Source organism: Uranotaenia lowii, chromosome 2 (assembly GCF_029784155.1).
Source record: "Uranotaenia lowii strain MFRU-FL chromosome 2, ASM2978415v1, whole genome shotgun sequence".
Classification (NCBI taxonomy): Eukaryota; Metazoa; Arthropoda; class Insecta; order Diptera; family Culicidae; genus Uranotaenia; species Uranotaenia lowii.
This window is the reverse complement of record NC_073692.1, coordinates 47,915,975-47,931,999: the sequence shown is the minus strand read 5'-3', so window position 1 is coordinate 47,931,999 and position 16,025 is coordinate 47,915,975. Positions and strand designations below refer to the sequence as shown.

Here is a 16,025-nt window from a genome sequence, read left to right as displayed (position 1 = left end):
AGGATTAATGAAATGATAAACTGGTTAAATAAATAAAATAAATAAATTCAATAAACAAAAATGATTAAAAGTTTAAATATTTAATTGATGATTTAATGTTTAACCCGTAATTGAGTTTCGAATTTTAGCGTGTATATTCTGCCAGCTTTCAGGGCGCCCAGCAAGCAAGAAAAAATCAGTTGGTTAACGGCCATTCTTGAAAACGGTTGCGACTTGAGATTTGTGGTTTGCGTTTTAGTATTATAAAAATAAAGTGATAAAAAATGGATTCAACAGGCGGATTCGACAATACTTCAATAGTCAAAAGACTTCAGTCAAAGACTTCAAATAATCAAAGACTTCAATAAATTACCTAATTATTGGAATTTCGTTTGCAGAACAAAATATTCAAGGGTAACCAAAAATGTGACATCCGCCAAACAAATTTTTGCGATTTTTCCATGCATATTTTCAAATCAAAAACCCAAGTACCGTAGACCGGGGTAATATTGATCACTTTTTTTTCAATATTTTTCGATTATTTTTTCTGTTAAGGAGAATGTGGCATGGTTCATATTTTTAAAACCAGTACTGGACTTCTATGGACGTAAAACATGGATGCAAAAATTTTTTGGACTACTTTAAATTTGATTTAAATATCGATTTCGTTGCTGTACAGGAATTAATGCTTTGGGGTTACATTGATCAGTCTCCATTTTGACGGTTTTAACGAGTTTTCTTGATCATTAAGGATACAAAACACCTTCATAATTGTTTATAAATTCTAATTTATCAATTTTACTTTGCTTTTTAACGTTTTCTTTTAAAAACATTTATAATCGAAAAAAAAACAATGAAGCTGCATACATCTAGGCGGCATCCATTGCTCTTTTTTGACCCCCTCCCCCCGTATGTCACAAATCGTCACGCTTCGACATACCTCCCTATTAAAATTACGTAACGCTGACAATTAAACCACCCCCCCCCCCCCCTCCACATCTTCCCATGATTTTAAACACTGATTTTCGAAGGTAATATATAATATAACATAATTTTTTTAACATTCTTTAAAACGGAATTGTTATCCATTCAAATCGCTTCTTTAGTACTCATTGATGACAACTCTTTGATAAAGTAAATTAATTGTCTTACTACGAGTTGCTCTGTGCTTGTTAACTGGTGATCTAACTTGTTTACTTTATTTTGTTCAAGCAGCATAACTTGTTATGCAAAATATTCTCCATTTGGTAATATTCGTCGGAATAATCAAAACAGCTAATCGGAATAATCAAAATCAATTGAGAACAAAATAGTAAAATTTCCATCTTAAGGATGGATTGAGTTCTTGGGAGTAAATGTACCTAATATTCGGTTTTACAATGGTTAATTCACGGATATCCAATACACGTTTAGTCTAGCTTAGAATCTTTAAATACAAATCAGTTTCAATCTTGTTAAAGCTAACAAATTTTGAGCTGATTTTGGTTTGCTTATCATTCAGCAAAAATTGCATGATATCAAAAAAGCTGCAATTAAACTGATTTTTTTAGGAACAAAATCGTTACGTAACGATGAGCATACCTCCCCCCCCTCCCCTATGTCACAATTCGTAACGCTCGAGCTTACTCCCTCCCCCCCTAGGAGTGTTACGTAATTTATGGATGCCCCCCTAGGGGCAAAAAATATAATAATTGCTAAATAGTTTTAGCTACAAAATTCAAATGAAATTTTACCTTCACACATTTCCCTAGGCCCTCCAACTATTTCCATTTTCATTTTTTCTTCAAAGTTAATCATTTGATAGGATTTCTATCCATTCGTCCAATAAGGGCTTAATCTCGGAAAATGTCCTTACTTTTAAAATATGAAAAATTAATCTTTAAATGACTATAAAAATAGCACAATAACTATGCATATACAAAGAATAAAAGTTGTTATTTCACGTTCAACCATCCGTTTGCTTCTAAATACTTTTTGATATCATCATGGCGAGCTTTGAAAAAAATAGATATTTTAAGATTTTGAAATTCCACTTTTACTGTCAGAAAACAATTTCAAATACCAACCAAATTTTGTCTATTTGATACTCAATTAATAGGCCTTCAAACGTAGAAAACAGTTTTCAAAAATTCAAACTAAAGACTAAGTTATTGATGATAATGTGGAAAAATTTATTGATGGTCAATGTTACCCCGGTGATCAAAGTTACCCCGTTTTACGGTACCTAAGTTTAGCGCCGATGTGGTTTAGCGGATAGGTTCGATTCCCAGTATCGGCAAGAAAACTTTTGGGTTCGAATCGCATATGTGACCGACAGGTAAGACGTGTTTCCTCATATAACTGACTATATGTGTAATAAGAATGCTCAATCAGTTGCCAGCTGGCCAGGTATATACACGGATGCTGGAATACCTGCAATTAAACTAGCCCACATAGTTGACTCGTTCTTCCAAAATAAACCTACACCAACACAATACATTCACTCCATAACAGTTCATACGAAGCCATGGGGTCCGGGTATGGTGTACGCGTTGCATTGGAGATTTGTCGAACCTTATAATCTAAGAATGCATGTGAGCTCATACTTAGGCAGAAACTGCGGTGAATCCTTGTACCCATGGTGCATAATCTACATACATACATACAAAAACCCAAGTACCTAAGCTTAAATTTCAAATCTGCAAAAATTCTGTCGTTCGTTTTGATGGAAAAGGAAACTTTTTAGACCACTTAACAAGTTCCAGTTCAAAGGTGCATATAAATGCTAGATCCCCTCTTTACCTCAGCTATATGACTGAAACGTAGTTGGTAATAAAATTCATCTCAATTATGAAGGAAGGCTGTAACTTTTTGAAAATATCCTGGAGAAGCTATCCAAGACATTTCATCACTGATTACGATTGGAGACTCAGAACAATTCCGATAAAAATTAATTTCGAGACGTTATAACTCTTATCTCCAAACTATCCTTAAAATGCTGAACTAAAAGCCGTGCATCATTCGAAAGTGGAATGTTATTATTAAAAATGGTCCCGCACTCTCGAAATTTCCCCTCCGTTAAACGATCTGTGAAAATGGCAAAAATCAGCTCCAGAGCTAAAAGGTTTTTCATCCCATAAATTCCTCACTCCCGGAAGAGTAAAATGATTTACTACCTTTGCTGCCATGTTTTGGACATTTGCATCGGTTGATGGTCGAACGACGAAATGGAACGAAGGAATTTTCCCATGATGACGAAAGGAAGTATGGAAATGGGCAAAAAAAGCACCAGTAAACCGGTTATGTGTATATGGAAAACATCTTTTTCCCTCCATTCCCGGAGCGGATTCCCCGACGCAGAGGACTTTTCCGGTTGTGTTCACATTTCCCAGCTGTCATCGAATGTAATGTCACAATTTGTCCTTGTATATATTTGGTTCTGTGGTTTTCCAGTTATACTTTTTTGTTGTTATTATTTCTTTCATGTTTCCTGTTTTCCATTGGTTTTCGCATTTTTGGGAAGGTGCTATAGCATCTGTGAAGTAGCCCGGTGGAGCTTAGAAAAGAGGAAAGGAATAGGACCAAGTTGGTCTGACCCCGGAGCCAAACCATGAGGGAGTTCGTTCAGTCAGTCGGATGTGAAATTATGAACAGAGAGAAAGGGAAAAAATCACATGGCCAAGGACGGTCGCTTTCCGATTCCGGTTGATTCGCCCTTTTGGCACTGCACTTGTCGTGAAAGGCGGCCGCGATCATAGGTCGAACACACACACCAATTCTGTGGCTGGCATGGCAATTTTGACATGGGTCTTCGGGAGTATTTTTTCCGGTGCCGTTACCCGGTCACGCATGAATTGACGGTACTTTGCCAAATCGAGATATTTTTTACTATACACAAACTGGGCCCTGACATTCCCTGGTAAGTTTTGCTGTAAGCAGTATTTTCCCGGGGGAGCAGCATAGATATGAATGGGAATGTAATGAATGTAAATCATAAGTTTTGTCTTCTCCCAGAACGTTTCAGAAGACGGGTGACCTCCAAAAGTCGGAAAATGATCTAGAAAAGGAAAAATTTAGTGTATAGGTTGAATGTTTTGTTTAAAGTTGACTCGTCAACTGACAAGTAAAACTTGTTGTTCCACTTTTTTTAACAGCAAAAAAAATAAATAATATCGCCATCATTATAGACTACTTTTGCTATAAGGTTTGTTCAGCTAAGTAATTGGTCGTATACAATTTACGATATCTCCATGAAAAAATATAAAACAAAACTGGTGAAAATATGTTTTACAGGGTTTTAACGAAAAAATACAATAAAAATACTAGTCTGCTGTTTTGGTGATTAAGCGAACTTTTCGTAGAATATCTCCCATTAATTTCTACACAGTGGCAACATCAACCGTATGATGAGTTCTTCATTGTACACTGCTAGCTGAGATTTTTTAGCTTTTGGTTGAGAGTTGTTTTTACGTGGGAACTTATTTTCATGCAATCAGTGACATCTAGATGCATCGTAGCTGCACGGAGAAAAAAGTATAGTTTTATAAACTATATTTCACTTTTTCTTCGTTTCGATTATAGTCGTTTTAACATCTTTATGTCATTCACGGTACAACTGTGATCGATGTTTACTCTTGGGCTCGAGCTCACGGACATCTGCTCAGGAAGCAACTGACTTGCCAACTGAGCTTTATCACAAGCCCAACTATATTTCACATATGTCCCATCATATTGTTGATTGATTCTCGACCAATTATATTTATTAAATATTCAACTATATTTCAATAAGTGGTATGTGAATTCAACTTTAAATATGATAGCTTCAACTACCATTGTATGATTGATCCAACCATAAATATAATAAATTTAACTACACCCAAAATAATGTGCACGTTGCTGCTACCTAAAAAACTACATAATTTATAGCAATTGATTTTCACGTAATTTGTACGAATAAAATAAGTAAACGCTTCCCTAATAGGAATTTTGTTCTATGAACATCACATGCAAGTTACGTGAATTGTTCATGCGTTCAACGTGTTATGAAAATGTCTCTGTCACTACACTTAAACTTCATTATTTAATCACAATTCTGGAACTTCTTTCCGTCAAGTTGGTGTGTCCTGTAAAAAATGGAATATATTTAACAATTAAAAATAGAATCATCAAATTGATAATTAATTTACCTTGTTAGGATCAGTAAAAACTAACTTCCATTCGGGCCAATTTGGTGCTAAGGCTTCTTCTCACAGCCCTTCCTCGTCTTCTCTTTTTTCCGGGATTTTCATCCTTTAGGATGATTCATCCCTTTTCCTCGTCTTCTCGAATTTCTTGGAGCTTTTATTTTAAGCTGGAAAAAACACAAACCACTGCCTAAATTGAATTAAATTTCGACAGGGAAAGCAATTCAAACTTACCACCTTGCTCCCGAGGCTCGGTTTGGTATTTCTCGTGTTTGGGACCCGCAAGACGTCCTTTGTGGTGTACTGCTCGTCTTCCGACGCTGGATGCTTCTGAGCTGGCGCATCCAGACAAAATCAGGTTAGCTAATTGACAACAATTCCCTTTTCCATTATGAATACACTACCACATACTTGAGAAAATTGCAAAAAAAAAGTATTCAAACCCATCCACATAAACTTAACGTCAAATTCATGTGATAGTTATATGGAAGTACAGTAGTTACTACAAAGCATACGTAGAAGCTATGTGATGCCACAAAACCTTAGTTTAAGTGAAAAATCCCGTATAAATAATTTCTAAATTATTTTGGGTGTATATATACTGATTAATATTGTATATTCAACTATAAATATGTATAATTGAATCAATCATACTTCTATGATTGATTTTAAGCGTTTAACTATATTTAATAGTTGTTCTTTTGTTATTTTCCTGCATTTATTGTTACGGTTGGTTATTGGTTATTGGTTATTATTGGTTATTATTATTATGGTTTTATACATTTTTTTTGTTTATTTGTTTGCACGAAAAAGATTATGTTAACAACGAATAATACGATTATGCTTTGTACGGGATAGCGGTCAGCACATCAACGGTTTTGGCATTGTCCAGCCATTTCTGCTTCCCGATGAAACGTAAATCGGTGCCACCAAACCGGGATGTCTACTACCGATTACTCCAGCGGTATCATTTCCTTCGTTTGCAATTTAGTTGCTGCCGCATCTGGCTTGATTTGACCTGAAGGAAGGAAAAAAATTTTCACAATTTTCTTTAACCCTCCAAAGCTGTTCGGGTCAATAATACCCAAAACGCACATTTCAAACATCTTTATCATCATTCCAATATACTGAAGAACTGGGAATTTTAGAAAACCAAGTATGTTCTATGAAAATAATGCTCAAATTAACGACAAATAATTAAAATTTAAGTTTTGAAAATCGGTAAATTGGAAAATGAAATACAGCTAAGCAAAGCCAAGATAGGATGTCGTTTTTTAAAGTAAGATTTTTTTCTACCGGAAGATCTGAGTTAGCGGTTAAAACTTTCATTGGGCTCCAACATATCTATACATTGTCGGATAGATGGATTCTCAACAATTTCAAACATCAAAGAAACACTTTAATGCTGAAAATCTGTCAGAAGTTATGATTATTTTACAAATAAAATTAATTTTTCGGATTTTTCAATTCCTCAACCAGAATATTCTGGTTAAACATATCGACTTAATTTTGAAATGTCGAGTAAATAAAATAAATTACCTAAACAATGAGTTTAAAAACAAATGTTTAGCGAACGACTTTGGAAGGTTAAACAAGCATATGTGCTATTCAATTATACTTCCTTTGCTTATTAGGCCGGAACAAATTTCAAATCCTTCTTTTGTCACTCGGAGTATGTACACCGAAAGGGGGGGAGAATAAAAAATAATGCAAAAAACAAATCAATTGGAATAAATTGCACGAAATCTTGTATGCAACCAAATTGCATACAATAGCATTGCACAAAATCTATAGATAAAGTAATTTTGTATCGAAAAATTCAATGAAATCAAGAATAGAAAAGGTGAAATACCTCCCATCTTCCAAAATTTGTTTTTTGGTCTTGTAATCATTCGGATATTTGAATTTTTTTTTCAAAATTTAAATAAAGTACTTCAAACTTTATTTATTTCCCCCTTCGGGTTTTCGGAAATTTCGAAGGGGGGCGGGGGAGGGGGGTGACAAAAGAAGAAATTGAAATTTGTTCCAGCAAATATCTCCAGTTGATAAACACGAGCTGCCTGCTGCTGAGAGCACACAGGCTTGACTTATGAACATGTAGTTTATGAATGAATTAGTTATAGTAACACAATCAATCATAAAATATAGTTAAATATACTATATTCATAGTTCAATGCCTAGAATCAATCATACATTTGTAGTTAAATTAAGGTTGCCAGATTGCCCGGTTTTATCCGGGTTTGCCCAGTTATTTAATACAAAATTTATGAAAAGTCCGGTCCGGCCCGGTAGCCCGGATTTCATTGAAAACAGCCCGGATTTTGCCCGGATTTTTTCACTTTATTTGCCAAATCAAACAAAAAAACCAATTTGTCGTAACCAGGGCCGTCTTCAATGTCCATGTCCTCGGTATCTCCGAAAAGCTCCCTCTCGAACAGCTTTCGGGATGCCATCGATTTCATCGGCTGGCTGGACCTCGGCTGGCTGAACCTCGGCTGACTGGAACCCGGCCGGCTGGGACCCGAATGGCTAGAAACCGGCTGTTTGCTGGCCATCTTGCTGGAACACGGCTTGCCACTGCGAACTAGGTTTTTCCTTCAATAATATAATTTTGTTCAACTGTTACAAGAATCTCTTTCTGCGTCACACCCTGCATGTACAACCAAAAAGATGTCCGTGATAGAGACACTCTTCTTAAGTGCATCGCATAAACCTCTTTTTTTGGAGGAATTCGATTAGTGATTTCGAACGTTTTCTCTAAATACTTTCTAATACAGAGCTTAATTTATGTACTTTAAGTTATCCAAAGATAAGCTTGAAGTATTAGGCTACATACAAACCATATTTAGCTTAAAATACCGAATGATTCAGCAGTTATAAGCCGAAACTGGTATCATTTTAATCGGATTTTTAAATCATTGATCCTTATTCTTCCTTCCTATTAACTGGTATGTACCACACAATTGTGTTGCACTTTTTTTTTTTATTTATACGTCAAAATAGAAAATTTCTTAGCAATCTTTATAAAAATAATTTTGAAAGATTTTTTGGAAGCCTAAAATTTGATATCAACTAAACTGATAAATTTTAATGAAAAAAATAATTATTTCAAGTTTATTTTTGTGGATTTTTGTTGAGTTATTATTGAGAACAAATTTGCCCGGATATTGCCCGGTTTTTTGGTCATAAATTTCAAAACAAATGCCCGGATTTTGCCAGGTTTTAAGATAAAATTGCCAGGATTTATCCGGCCCGTATGGGTGCTGAAAAAATTCTGGCAACCTTAAGTTAAATCTATAATATTTACAGTATAATCAGTTATACTATTACAGTTGAATTCATCATATTTATAGTTAAATGTGAAAGGTGTATAGTTGAATCTGTTATATTTAGAGTTGAATGCATGAAATCAGTCAAACAATTGTAGTTGAATCTATCATATTTACAATTGAATCAATTTGAATCTATTATATTTATAGTTGAAAGTGAGAGGTCAACCAGAAATGTATTGTTGAATCTGTTATATTTTTAGTTGAATGCATAAATTCAATAATAGAATTGTAGTTGTATCTATCATATTTTCAGTTCAATCAATTATATAGTGTCGGACAATAGAATAGGACCACAGCTCAATCCAAAACAGAAAGTGACAAAACTTTGAGAAAAAAAAATTCCATTTAAGTGCCTCAAACCATTTACGAATTGTAAATTCCATTCTTTGAAGAAATTAATATCATCCGTAGTCAAAACAATTGTCCTTTATTTAAAAATACGTTTTAAGCATACTTACTGACTAAAATAACACGACATAAAATAGGACCGCTTTAGAATTCATGGTAGAAAAATTTAAAAAAAAAAAGGAAATTCATACCGTGATCGATTTGCAGGGTTAGTACTTGGTGGTATAACCCTTATTACGCATCACTTCTCGCACCCGGTTCGGCATCGACTCCACCAGCTTTTGGCACGTTCTCACCGGGATAGCGTACCACACCGCCTGGATTCTCTCCCACAGCTGCTGCTTGTTTTTTGATTTTCCGGTGTACACCTTACGTTTAACTATTTCCCATAGATTCTCCATGGGATTGAGATCAGGGGACTGTGCTGACCACTCCATAACGTCTACCTTATTATCCTGGAACCACTTTTTAACCGTTTTAGTGGTATGTTTGGGGTCGTTGTCCTGCTGGAACTGCCACTTTAGGGGCATCTCCCACTCGGCGTGTGGCAGCATTACTTCCCGAAGTATCTGGGCGTAGAGATGCTGGTCCATAATCCGGTCGATTCAGTACAAGGGACCCACCCCGTACCAAGAAAAGCACCCCCACACCATGATGCTACCTCCTCCATGTTTGAATGTTTTATTTGTATACTGGGGCATATACGCAGAGCCGAGTGGGCGATGGACCCAACTCTTTCCGTCCGAGCCGATGAGGTTCACTTTGGTCTCATCCGACCACAGCACATTTCTCCACAGTTTCTCCTTTTCCGGACCGACCCAATCGAAATGATCCTTCGCATACTTCAGCCGCGCCTTCAAGTGCTTCGGCGTCAGCATCGGCACCTTCCGGGGACTTTTTCCTCCTAGTCCCTTCTTCGCCAACCGTCGCTGAACCGTCCGGGAACTCACAGATAAGTTCAGCTCGTCTCTGATCTGGTTGGACGCTTTGAAAGGGTCCTTTTGCGAGGCCCGCTAGATTGCCGAATCGTCCTTTGGCATCGTTTTGCGGGGGCGGCCGGTCAGTTCCCGTTTGCCGGTGCTGTGAAGCGCGTTGAAAACGAAAGTTTTCGACCTTCCTAAGTAGTCGGCAATCTCGCGTTGGCTTTTGCCAGCCTTGTACAGATTCCGGATGATCGCTCGCTGGACCTCCGTGCAGTGCTGTGCCCGACCCATCGCTTTTTCGCTGAAAACAGAGTAGGGGGAAGGAAATCTTTATTTTTTGTTTGTTTTCATGATTTACATGATTAATTTTATGGGAAATACTTACCAGGATACGAAAATGGACAAACAACACCGAAAACAACACCTTTTCTTCAAATCTAGAGCGTTGAAAATGCCGGAACAGCCGAACCGATGAGTTGGTCTTATTTTATGACGCGACTTTTTTCACCCTCTGACAGCTTTCTGGTCGAGTAGAACAAACGGGTTGCTTTGATTACAACAAACGTGCAGTATACAAAGTTGGCATACTACAATAAGTGCTTGCCGCTAGGTGTCGCATATTATTATATTTGAATTGCCAGTTTAAAGGTGATTTGAATATTTTGCATTAGAGCGGTCCTATTCTATTATCCGACACTGTACTATTATAGTTGAATCTGTTATACTCATAGTTGATTGCGTAAGGTCAATCATCAGTTTGTAGGTATGTCTATTATATTTGCAAAAAATGCAAAAAAAAATAGAAAAAAAGGATATGATTTTGTATGGGAGCCCTCCAAAAAAAACTAAAATTCTCGAAACCATTATACAAACCATCTTTGGCCCGAAAAACCCTCGGATACCAAATTGCACTTCATTCCGACCGTCCGTTTATACGTGATGGTGTTACAAAGAAAACGTCTCCATTTTTATATATAAGAAGATTTAAAAAGTTGAAAGTGTTTATTACAAAAGGTGGCCTCCATCAGTCATTTTTACCGATCGCGGTTTAAGTTAATAACCCCTTTTTTATATTAAAGTCAATACGTCTTTACACAAAAAGTTTGAACCTGGCGAAACAGTAAAAATTCTTCCAACCCGATAAACATTGTTACTTTGAAGCTAAATTAGGATTCCAAGTATCAAATGAGAAGTTTCATCCTTTCTGGGATTCTGGGAATGAAACACCCTTCCTTGTCAAAAACCGAGTTAACGACAGAGAATGTCGTATTACATCCCCTGAACCGCGCCACCATCGTGTGTCAATAGTGTTTCGTAGTTCAAATTCAAGCCCTGGCGGCAGCGGCCAAGGTTCAACTCCCTACAATCTACATACATAGTGCCAAGGAACAACCACCTTTTCCTCCCGTGGGTATTGTTGGACCAGAATTATAACCAGGAACGCGTCGAGAATCGCTCGCAAAGTTACCGGGACATGTTCGAGCTAAGCTTGAAGCCGCCAATTTGTTGGATCCATGTCGCAGCCTTTCGTCATCTTCTTGTTGCCTCGGTTCAGCTGAGTTATTCAAACATGGCAAAGGCAAATGTCATTTTCATGTCAACCGAGCCGCCCGACGTGCATATCCCGAGAATCGTGTGGGTGGATGGATTTACACCGTTCTAGACTTAGACATGTTGCTAGCTCGAGATCCCCAAAGGCGGAATTCATCAACACGCGCTTTGTACGCTGCGAGCAACGCTAATTTTGGAACCAAGCAATTTGTGGATCCTGTGAATTTTGTTGGTTGGCCCTAAAAATTGGAAGGGGTTAAATTTGCCTTTTTTTGTCATTTTTGTCATTTTTGTAATTTTTGTCAATTTTGTGAATTTTGTCAATTTTTTATAGATTTTGTCATTTATGTTATTTTTGATATTTTTGTAATTTTTGTAATTTTTGTAATTTTTGTAATTTTTGTAATTTTTGTAATTTTTGTAATTTTTGTAATTTTTGTCATTTTTGTAATTTTTGTAATTTTTGTAATTTTTGTAATTTTTGTAATTTTTGTAATTTTTGTAATTTTTGTAATTTTTGTAATTTTTGTAATTTTTGTAATTTTTGTAATTTTTGTAATTTTTGTAATTTTTGTAATTTTTGTATTTTTTGTAATTTTTGTAATTTTTGTAATTTTTGTAATTTTTGATTTTTTTGTAATTTTTGTAATTTTTGTAGTTTTTGTAATTTTTGTAATTTTTGTAATTTTTGTAATTTTTGTAATTTTTGTAATTTTTGTAATTTTTGTAATTTTTGTAATTTTTGTAATTTTTGTAATTTTTGTAATTTTTGTAATTTTTGTAATTTTTGTAATTTTTGTAATTTTTGTAATTTTTGTAATTTTTGTAATTTTTGTAATTTTTGTAATTTTTGTAATTTTTGTAATTTTTGTAATTTTTGTAATTTTTGTAATTTTTGTAATTTTTGTAATTTTTGTAATTTTTGTAATTTTTGTAATTTTTGTTATTTTTGTAATTTTTGTAATTTTTGTAATTTTTGTAATTTTTGTAATTTTTGTAATTTTTGTAATTTTTGTAATTTTTGATTTTTTTGTAATTTTTGTAATTTTTGTAATTTTTGTAATTTTTGTAATTTTTGTAATTTTTGTAATTTTTATAATTTTTGTAATTTTTGTAATTTTTGTAATTTTTGTAATTTTTGTAATTTTTGTAATTTTTGTAATTTTTGTAATTTTTGTAATTTTTGTAATTTTTGTAATTTTTGTAATTTTTGTAATTTTTGTAATTTTTGTAATTTTTGTAATTTTTGTTATTTTTGTTATTTTTGTAATTTTTGTAATTTTTGTAATTTTTGTAATTTTTGTAATTTTTGTAATTTTTGTAATTTTTGTAATTTTTGTAATTTTTGTAATTTTTGTAATTTTTGTAATTTTTGTAATTTTTGTAATTTTTGTAATTTTTGTAATTTTTGTAATTTTTGTAATTTTTGTAATTTTTGTAATTTTTGTAATTTTTGTAATTTTTGTAATTTTTGTAATTTTTGTAATTTTTGTAATTTTTGTAATTTTTGTAATTTTTGTAATTTTTGTAATTTTTGTAATTTTTGTAATTTTTGTAATTTTTGTAATTTTTGTAATTTTTGTAATTTTTGTAATTTTTGTAATTTTTGTAATTTTTGTAATTTTTGTAATTTTTGTAATTTTTGTAATTTTTGTAATTTTTGTAATTTTTGTAATTTTTGTAATTTTTGTAATTTTTGTAATTTTTGTAATTTTTGTAATTTTTGTAATTTTTGTAATTTTTGTAATGTTTGTAATTTTTGTAATTTTTTAATTTTTGTAATTTTTGTAATTTTTTAATTTTTGTAATTTTTGTAATTTTTGTAATTTTTGTAATTTTTGTAATTTTTGTAATTTTTGTAATTTTTGTAATTTTTGTAATTTTTGTAATTTTTGTAATTTTTGTAATTTTTGTAATTTTTGTAATTTTTGTAATTTTTGTAATTTTTGTAATTTTTGTAATTTTTGTAATTTTTCTAATTTTTGTAATTTTTGTAATTTTTGTAATTTTTTAATTTTTGTAATTTTTGTAATTTTTGTCATTTTTGTAATTTTTGTAATTTTTGTAATTTTTGTAATTTTTGTAATTTTTGTAATTTTTGTAATTTTTGTAATTTTTGTAATTTTTGTAATTTTTGTAATTTTTGTAATTTTTGTAATTTTTGTAATTTTTGTAATTTTTGTAATTTTTGTAATTTTTGTAATTTTTGTAATTTTTGTAATTTTTGTAATTTTTGTAATTTTTGTAATTTTTCTATTTTTTGTAATTTTTGTAATTTTTGTAATTTTTGTAATTTTTGTAATTTTTGTAATTTTTGTAATTTTTGTAATTTTTGTAATTTTTGTAATTTTTGTAATTTTTGTAATTTTTGTAATTTTTGTAATTTTTGTAATTTTTTTTATTTTTTTGTAATTTTAGTCATTTTTGTCATTTTTTGTCATTTTTTGTCATTTTTTGCCATTTTTTGACATTTTTGGTCATTTTTTGTCATTTTTTGTCATTTTTTGTCATTTTTGTAATTTGTCATTTTTTGTCATTTTTGTAATTTCTGTAATTTTTGTCGTTTTTGTTGTTTTTGTCATTTTTGTCATTTTTGTCATTTTTGTAATTTTTGTCATTTTTGTCATTTTTGTCATTTTTGTCATTTTTGTCATTTTTGTCATTTTTGTCATTTTTGTCATTTTTGTCATTTTTGTCATTTTTGTCATTTTTGTCATTTTTGTCATTTTTGTCATTTTTGTCATTTTTGTCATTTTTGTCATTTTTGTCATTTTGTCATTTTTGTCATTTTTGTCATTTTTGTCATTTTTGTCATTTTTGTCATTTTTGTCATTTTTGTCATTTTTGTCATTTTTGTCATTTTTGTAGTTTTTGGAGTTTTTTTTCATTTTTGTAATTTTTGTAATTTTTGTAATCTTTGTTATTTTTGTAATTTTTGTAATTGTTGAAGTTTTTGTTATTTTTGTTATTTTTGTCATTTTTGTCATTTTTGTCATTTTTGTCGTTTTTGTCATTTTTGTCATTTTTGTCATTTTTGTCATTTTTGTCATTTTTGTCATTTTTGTCATTTTTGTCATTTTTGTCATTTTTGTCATTTTTGTCATTTTTGTCATTTTTGTCATTTCTGTCATTTTTGTCATTTTTGTCATTTTTGTCATTTTTGTCATTTTTGTCATTTTTGTCATTTTTGTCATTTTTGTCATTTTTGTCATTTTTGTCATTTTTGTCATTTTTGTCATTTTTGTCATTTTTGTCATTTTTGTCATTTTTGTCATTTTTGTCATTTTTGTCATTTTTGTCATTTTTGTCATTTTTGTCATTTTTGTCATTTTTGTCATTTTTGTCATTTTTGTCATTTTTGTCATTTTTGTCATTTTTGTCATTTTTGTCATTTTTGTCATTTTTGTCATTTTTGTCATTTTTGTCATTTTTGTCATTTTTGTCATTTTTGTCATTTTTGTCATTTTTGTCATTTTTGTCATTTTTGTCATTTTTGTCATTTTTGTCATTTTTGTCATTTTTGTCATTTTTGTCATTTTTGTCATTTTTGTCATTTTTGTCATTTTTGTCATTTTTGTCATTTTTGTCATTTTTGTCATTTTTGTCATTTTTGTCATTTTTGTCATTTTTGTCATTTTTGTCATTTTTGTCATTTTTGTCATTTTTGTCATTTTTGTCATTTTTGTCATTTTTGTCATTTTTGTCATTTTTGTCATTTTTGTCATTTTTGTCATTTTTGTCATTTTTGTCATTTTTGTCATTTTTGTCATTTTTGTCATTTTTGTCATTTTTGTCATTTTTGTCATTTTTGTCATTTTTGTCATTTTTGTCATTTTTGTCATTTTTGTAGTTTTTGGAGTTTTTTTTCATTTTTGTAATTTTTGTAATTTTTGTAATCTTTGTTATTTTTGTAATTTTTGTAATTGTTGAAGTTTTTGTTATTTTTGTTATTTTTGTCATTTTTGTCATTTTTGTCATTTTTGTCATTTTTGTCATTTTTGTCATTTTTGTCATTTTTGTCATTTTTGTCATTTTTGTCATTTTTGTCATTTTTGTCATTTTTGTCATTTTTGTCATTTTTGTCATTTTTGTCATTTTTGTCATTTTTGTCATTTTTGTCATTTTTGTCATTTTTGTCATTTTTGTCATTTTTGTCATTTTTGTCATTTTTGTCATTTTTGTCATTTTTGTCATTTTTGTCATTTTTGTCATTTTTGTCATTTTTGTCATTTTTGTCATTTTTGTCATTTTTGTCATTTTTGTCATTTTTGTCATTTTTGTCATTTTTGTCATTTTTGTCATTTTTGTCATTTTTGTCATTTTTGTCATTTTTGTCATTTTTGTCATTTTTGTCATTTTTGTCATTTTTGTCATTTTTGTCATTTTTGTCATTTTTGTCATTTTTGTCATTTTTGTCATTTTTGTCATTTTTGTCATTTTTGTCATTTTTGTCATTTTTGTCATTTTTGTCATTTTTGTCATTTTTGTCATTTTTGTCATTTTTGTCATTTTTGTCATTTTTGTCATTTTTGTCATTTTTGTCATTTTTGTCATTTTTGTCATTTTTGTCATTTTTGTCATTTTTGTCATTTTTGTCATTTTTGTCATTTTTGCAATTTTGTCATTTTTGTCATTTTTGTCATTTTTGTCATTTTTGTCATTTTTGTCATTTTTGTCATTTTTGTCATTTTTGTCATTTTTGTCATTTTTGTCATTTTTGTCATTTTTGT

General features: G+C 31.3%; 1 protein-coding gene across 1 annotated transcript in view; it reads right to left on the bottom strand.

Moving 5' to 3' along the window:
* Positions 1 to 6,094: 6,094 nt before the first annotated feature.
* Positions 6,095 to 16,025, bottom strand: part of LOC129741363 (uncharacterized) — a 51,670-nt gene continuing 41,739 nt past the window's right edge. Inside the window, exons 2-3 of the mRNA XM_055733087.1 lie at positions 7,522 to 7,725; positions 6,095 to 6,159 (exon numbers count right to left, since the gene is read on the bottom strand). Of these exons, the coding sequence (XP_055589062.1) occupies positions 6,095 to 6,159; positions 7,522 to 7,725 (269 nt within the window). The remainder of the gene's footprint in view (positions 6,160 to 7,521; positions 7,726 to 16,025) is intronic.